The 7,500-nt window shown below is 38.3% G+C and overlaps 1 protein-coding gene across 15 annotated transcripts in view; it reads right to left on the bottom strand.

Moving 5' to 3' along the window:
- ADD1 (adducin 1) overlaps window positions 1–7,500 on the bottom strand; it is a 42,704-nt gene that overhangs the window by 21,561 nt on the left and 13,643 nt on the right. For 14 of the 15 annotated variants that reach the window (XM_035898680.1, XM_035898681.1, XM_035898676.1 and 11 more), the window contains exons 4-9: window positions 7,305–7,456; window positions 3,799–3,879; window positions 1,934–2,083; window positions 791–934; window positions 571–669; window positions 12–188 (exon numbers count right to left, since the gene is read on the bottom strand). In XM_035898680.1, the coding sequence (XP_035754573.1) occupies window positions 12–188; window positions 571–669; window positions 791–934; window positions 1,934–2,083; window positions 3,799–3,879; window positions 7,305–7,456 (803 nt within the window). Of the gene's footprint in view, window positions 1–11; window positions 189–570; window positions 670–790; window positions 935–1,933; window positions 2,084–3,798; window positions 3,880–7,104; window positions 7,251–7,304; window positions 7,457–7,500 lie in introns of those variants that run through there. The other variant, XM_035898682.1, reaches the window with a different exon arrangement.

Below are 7,500 nucleotides of genomic sequence, written 5' to 3'. Positions count from 1 at the left end.
GCATGCCTTACCAGATTATCAAGCATTCGCATAAGAGCTTCAAATTCCTGTTCGCCAATCTGCCATTTTGGATGGGACACAGTACCCTCACCTGCTGGAGACTCAGGGGAACGAGACTTGGCTTTGTACTTTCCAGGATCTAAAAGCACTAAATTGTCAGGTCCACCTGCACTGGCCAGGGTACGTACCTTAAAAGCAATAAAGTCACCTTTTAGTTTCTTGAGGGGGAGGAAAAACCCGGAAGTAACAAGAAAGATTGACATCACAAAAACAGAAGACATCTACTTAGTTTTAAAGCTAAAGAAATTGATGTACTTGTATAAAAGTTGTCTTAAGGCTTGTTAAATATCTCTATTTTCATAGGCAGTATGTATCAAATCAATGGTTCCAGTACAGCATTTGAGCATTGCCAGTTTAACCAATGTTTTGCATGTCCTTGCATAATATAATGATTTCACAGATCACCATGTTAGTTTAGATCAAGAGTTTAACCAGTAGTGTGCAACTATTAATCTGTTTAAAGGCTAATATAGCAGACTGCATTTTTGTATAACATACTAAAATTCTTACTTGAATCTCACAGGCAAGCACTAGGTTATGAATATAGTAGAAAGCCTCCTCAACAGTCTCTCCAACTGATACTAAGCCATGGTTTCTGAGAATAAGGACCTAGAGAGACATTGCAAAGAAAGTTAACAGCAGCAAGGAAAGAGCTTTCTTGCTCTTGATTAAAAAAAAAATGCCTCCCCCACCCCCCCACTTCTCTTTAATTCCACATGTAAATACTGACCTTGCTTTTAGGACCCAAATTTTTCTGAATAACCACCTTTTCTTCATCATCCACTAAAATACCATGGTAGTCATGATAAGCTACTTCCCCTAGAGAAAGTGCTTCAGGTGAAATTGGCAAGAGACCACACTTCATTGCAGAAACCTGAGAAATATTAACAACTAACTTAATCTCTTGCAACAGAAAAAACAGAAAAAATGAAAACGTAATAAAAATTATAATAAAATATATTTTTATGTATTACATGTTTGTGTCTGTATACAGGCATATACAAAGTGGTCTTACACTCCACCTCTAAAAGCCTCTATTTTTCACAACTTTTGGATTGGATACAACAGTCACATTGATCCTGGGTTTGACGCAGTATGGCTGCTTTTATGAAATCAACACCAATATGAAAAGACTGAGAAAAAAAACCAAACAAGCCCCCAAATCAAGTGCATCTTTCATTCCTTTTACCCCACTCAGTGATTTTTTTTTTTCCCCCTCCAAAAAGAGGAAATTTAGTGACAAACTCTGCCACAGGTAATTCCAGAGCACTGTGGGTAAAGTTAAAGAATGTTTTTAAAGACTACTCCATGATTCGTAATTTTAGGAATCTGATCATTTATCCTTAAAATGGTTGTATCACTGCTGTCAGTTAAAGAGAGTAATTAAAAAAAAAAAAAAAACACCAAAAAAAAAAAACAGAATGTGAACTTTGAATAGAGTCACCAGATGACTCTCAAAAAATTCCAAAGAGGTAAAACTGACTTGTAACCAGTTGCTCTTAATAAGAGGCATTGGAAAAGTTTCAAATTTTTAAGAAACCTTGATAAATTGTGCTTTACAAAACCAACAAAATATGCTAAAGCTCTTATGACTCACTGTTCAAAAAAGATATGGTCTTTTGTGGTAAAAGACACACAAATATGAAACATGTATTTTCCAATTACAAAGCTCAGTTTACTGTCTGGCCACTCATGTAACAACCAAATAAGGAAGAACCGATTGATTCAAACAGAACCACATAATGAAGGCAGACTTAAAGGCTTTGTGATCTTCAAAAGGGAAGGGAATCTATGATTAAGGGGGACTCACCTATTTTCCAGTTGGGTGGGGTGGGGGGAACAGGACCGATGACAAATTAAAAAGTGTGCTTACCGCTGCTCCTGCTGGTGTATGAATATGAACAATGCATTTAACATCAGGTCGAGCTGCATAAATTGCAGAGTGCAAAGTAAAGCCAGCTTGGTTTACTCCCAAGTTAGTGCTTCCACGATCCACGACATCTCCCTGAATATTGATTTTAACCTGGGAACAAAAAGAATTAGTTTCACAAATCAATCAAGTCTGCCAAAAATCTGATTTAGTTCAACATCTACCACTGAAGCTCTAAAACCATATTTCCTTCAGTGTTCCATTTTAGTAACTGTCAAAATGCGCACTATAAGGCTGTAGGTAGGTCACCAGGGTCCCGGCTTGAGATAAAGCTAACTGAAGAGGACCTCAGGAACTACTGGATATGACACGAGATGTAACAGGTAACAGTGCAAGCAGCTGACAAAAGCTATAGACAGCGCCGTGACAAATGGCTGCATTTCACAGAGTTACAGTGTAGTTATGTAAGAAACTTGCAAACTTTACAGATACCTGAAGAGGAGTATTGGGACCTTATGGGGAGTAAGTTCTTGAAAGGCCAGCACCTAGGTAACCATACCACTGATACCATGTAAAGCTGAAATTGCCCAGGTAATAATATTATAAATAAATTTGGATATGGACGTAGCAAAAATGGAATAAAAGGGAAAAAGTAATCATGCATGGGTTTTTTATTTTGGAGAGAACAAGATCCGAGAAAATGGAGTTTCAAAGTGGAAAAGGGGGGAACAAGCATGGGAGAGATGGAGAGAATGTGGCGATAAATGGGCCAGTGGTAAGCAGGCTGCTGGTCAGCACGCTCACCTGGCTAAGCTACGTGCCTTTTCACTCTAGCCTATTTTCTTATGAAATCCTGCTGCTAGCTATTTTCTGTGTAAAAATGCTCTCTACTGCATGTGTGTGTGAATTTAGCTACCTAAATAGAACTTTCGTTCTCAAGGTACTTACATCCCTGATATAGAGATAAAAGCAGAACACCTTAAAAAAAAAAAAAACCCAAACACACCACCAACAAAGCCAAAACACACAAAATACCCCCCCAGAGTGTCCCTTCCCCTCTTCTAAAGATCTTGTAGGAACAAGAAAGGGCAGGTCTCAGTTTTCTCTATTTCCTTTCCTATAGCTTTCTCAATTAAAAATTTACAGATGGTTAAGGTGCAGATATGTATGAAAGAGCCAACTTTACAGATACCTGAGGGGGAGTACTGGGACATTAGGGTGTCAAGAGCAGCACAAGTTTGCTATGTTACTACTCTGCACCTCTCTGCTACAGGTTACTTACCTTATAGTAGCCAGGTGGAAAGAATAGTGTGAAAGTTTGTTTTGTTTCAGTGCAAGGGAGTCAACCATTACATTAACTCAAGTTGCCTTCAGCAGCAGCGTAGACTGGACTGAAGATAAATGCTCACAAAATGCTTCCCACTAGCTAACAGTTAAGGGACTTGTGTCCTCAACTGCAACCATTAGATCTCAAAAACACCCTCAGCTACTTACATCTTTAAACAACAGCATCTAACACAATGTCTTGAAATTGTAATTGGCTTGCATCATTTATGTCTGAAACATGCTGTTTCCCTTGACAAGCCTGACTCAACAGCCAACAGCTTTCAAGGACATGACAGGTCCAAATGACCTGGCTCCTCTTTACAGCTAGATCAACTGGAGGACACCTGGTGGTGAACATGTACGAACAAACCTCTCAGAGATACCTCAGCTGTACCAAAATCAGCCACGTTCAATAAAACTACTCTACGCTGTAACACACAGTAAAATATTCTCTAGGACAGAATTTAAACAGTGACAGATATACTGACAGATCAGATTCAGCTATTCATATTTTACAGCTGTGAAAAACAGTAATTGCTTACCAGACTAGATGCAGTAACTTCACTATAGAGGAGTCCAAAAGGTACAATGAGGAAGTGCTCCTGCTCAGAATTTACTCTGGCCTAAGGATAAAACAAGAGTAAAAGTTATTAATAATATTTTATTAAAGCATACAAGGCAGCCCAAAACCATGAAAGTTACTTTCACTTCCTGAGTATGGAATGGGCAAGTATGCCTACAACACATGCAATATGACTGTCACGTATGTTACAACAGATAATCAACATACAGCACAGTTTATTAACTCATGCTGAACAAAACCAGATGGTAGATACATGACAGAGTCCTTAAGACTGGTGGAGGGCAGTAAATCCTTAGATCCTGTGGTAATGACAAGTAGACTACTGTGGATAAAAGGAAGGATACTGAGATAAGTGGAGAGAAAAAAAAAAGTTTTGTTTTGTGGGTTTTGGGTTTTTTTGGGGGTTTTTTTTGGTTTTGGTTTTTTTTTTTTTTTTAGAAGAATGAGTTTGTATTCCAACTGTATTTCTACCCTAGTAAAACAGAAGGTATGAAATTGAAGTGTGTGAGAATATGCAAAAATTTGGCCCATAGATCTACAACACCTCGATGCTGAAAAGGGTTTCATCACTGATACTGGTGCCCTGTGAGACATCTGTGAGCAATGCAGCACACTTCTAGGTTTTCTGCCAAGTATCCTGATCCCCACTTATATTTTTGCTCTTTTGTCTAATTCACATAATGAGTTGTTTATAATACAAAAAAATAATTCTGACTTCAAACCATTCACATCTTGGGATGCACCTGTTTAAAGTCTGTATAATGAAAAGTACAGGACAGCTAGGTAGTTTTGGCATCTCTCAATGGAGAATTAAAAGGCTTCAAACACATTACTGGATATGTGAGACTACTCCCTATTTTGCTGTTAGTCTACCCAGTTTTGTGGTTCTTTTTAAAGTTTTATTTACTTCTTTATGAGTTTTCCATTTCCCCGAGATGCAGCTACTTTCTGCTCCCTCGTGTCTTCTACTACTTGCAACATTAAATACATATATACTTCGATACAGTTCTACCATGGGGAAAACAGTTTCTAAAATAAGTAGTTGATCGGTCATCCAAAAGTTTTAGTACAAATCTAGGGTTTTCTACAACCAGCTGGTAACATGCTATAGCCTAAGAACCTTAAACTGTACCAGTTAGTTCAAGTTAACCTCTACTTATGAATCACCAAAATAGTTCCCCATTACAGAACTGTAAACGATCTAAAGTATCTTTTACTTACTTATGCAAGACAAAGAACAGGTATTATTCAAAATGCCCCAAAAGCTAGTAAGAAAGCTCAAACATGAGATAAACAAGCAGCAAGACTCACAAACCACCTTGCTTCAGGATTAGATCAAACAGCTCATGCCCTCGAAGCAAACCAAGACTTGGTGAATGATGCGTACCTTCCGTAAACCTGTAATCTTAAATTCTGCCTAACCGTGGAGGCACCCAAGTTTACTCGACGTTATTGTACTTGACATGAAAGCTCTTGATGCTCTGTAATTCTGCTTCTGCGTCAGGACTATACCAGTCTGAACAATTCCACACACAGCAGTGATTGATAAGGATCCAGAAAAACAAAGACACTCGACCCAATTCCCTGATATGCCCAGATTGGCATATGCCCTCATATCCTCACAATTCCTTTCTCCTTAAACCCACAGGCTTATGCCCCTCACAGAAGCCTGTTTTATTTTTTCTCTTAAGAAGGGCACTGGCAGCTTTTAACTTGAACGCAGTCATCTAGCAATTACAGCATCCACTCACAAAAAAAATGAAAACCTCAAGTCAAACTCCAGCTCTGCATGAAGCATTAGGCATTTACCACATTCCAAAGGAGTGCCTTACTACCACACTACTACTAAATGTGTGGGTATATGGAACAAAGAGAAGACTATTTTGTAAATATAACCACCTTGTTCTATATCTGCTTCTGAAGGTAAATGATACCTATTAGTCACCTTTCACAATGCTATTCACTGGAGGAGCTTGTAAAAGATGGATGAACTATGACTTGTGATTGCTGGTGATAAACCATTAACCAAGAACTTTCCAGTACCACTTTAACCTTCAAAATTGCCTAAAATACTTTCAGAATCTCATATTCCAAGTGCTTTGACTGTCTTCCACCTGAACTGGTATCACCATTATCTAATCTTCCTGTGCTCCACCCCCACCGAAAGAAAGCAAACTTGAGGCATTCCACCCCAAACCACATGCCCTTGCCTTAACCACTTCCCTAGGTAGGCCACTCTTCGTTACATTTACCTTTTTATCTAAATGCATGAAGGTTCCCAGGGCTGAACATTACACTAGAAAGCCATCTCCAAATCTGCTTGCCTAGTAGTCTTTTTACTGCATTAATGCCCCTTTTACAGAATCAATTCTCCTGTCACATATGAAAAAACAGGGGGCAGCACAGAGTTGTTTATAAGAACCATTATGTTGGATATGTTCCCTTACTAAAGGGACCAAACTGTCTAACCAACATTGCCTTGATCCTATGTCTACCTGTGTAATTTATCTTCATTGGTTCACAAGTAATACACCTTGAAATCTCAAAAAGCAGTAATAAAAAAATTGCCATATCTGATTAAGTCTGCAACTAGAAGAACTGAAAATACATAAAGGACAACCTCTACTATGTAGAAAAAAAACAATTCAGCTCTGTTAGGAAAACAATTGACTGGGTTGCACACCACAGCTGTGACTTTACTCATGAGACTCATGTTGATCATTCTTCTGGCATATAAACCCTCCTTGATTTGACCTCCTTGTCATTATTTTTATGGATGCCAGCGATTACTCAGTCACAAGGAAAATTATTGGCACACTGCATTAAGCTAAATACTTTGCTCGTGTTCAGAAATACTATGGCTTCTTTTTCAAAAAGGTTGGTACCTTGAATTATAAAATTCAACTGAATAAGAAGGTATTTTAGTACTTCGCAAGAAAACTAAGACATGACCTTGCAGAATAATACACACAATTATTCAAAGCATTTAAGATACTAAAGGACTGAGTCTTTCAGGAATCTTAATTTCATCATAAGATCTTTCATGTACACTCTCTTAAGAGACTATTCAGGCTATGGTAGCTGACATCCAATCTGTTCCAGTTCTTATTCTTGAGATGCAGTGACAAATCTCTTCACTATTATACTGCTTTCAATACCACTTTGCTCCTCTTCCACACAAAGAGAAAATGACAGCTGGGGGAGGGAAGCGATTCTCTTGTATGTTAAAACAATTGGTTCACTTATCTGTTGATTCAATACTCACTGTTATATGATTGTAAATAAGCTGAGACCAGCCAAAGAGATCTGCTAATCTGTAGAAAGCCGCCAATTTACATCGTAACAACTTCTCCCCTTTTTCATAAGCAATGGAATCTGATCCTCTCAAATCATTCACTGGTGTCACCATGCCAAGACCTGAAAAGGAGAAAGGGTGATTCACTTATCTGTTGATTCAATACTCACTGTTATATGATTGTAAATAAGCTGAGACCAGCCAAAGAGATCTGCTAATCTGTAGAAAGCCGCCAATTTACATCGTAACAACTTCTCCCCTTTTTCATAAGCAATGGAATCTGATCCTCTCAAATCATTCACTGGTGTCACCATGCCAAGACCTGAAAAGGAGAAAGGGTGAAAAAAATAAAGCACAAGGGGGGGG

This window comes from Egretta garzetta, unplaced genomic scaffold (genome assembly GCF_000687185.1).
Source record: "Egretta garzetta isolate BGI_Z169 unplaced genomic scaffold, ASM68718v1 scaffold107, whole genome shotgun sequence".
Classification (NCBI taxonomy): Eukaryota; Metazoa; Chordata; class Aves; order Pelecaniformes; family Ardeidae; genus Egretta; species Egretta garzetta.
Note: the sequence above shows the minus strand (reverse complement) of the source record. Positions and strands in the feature narration are given on the sequence as shown.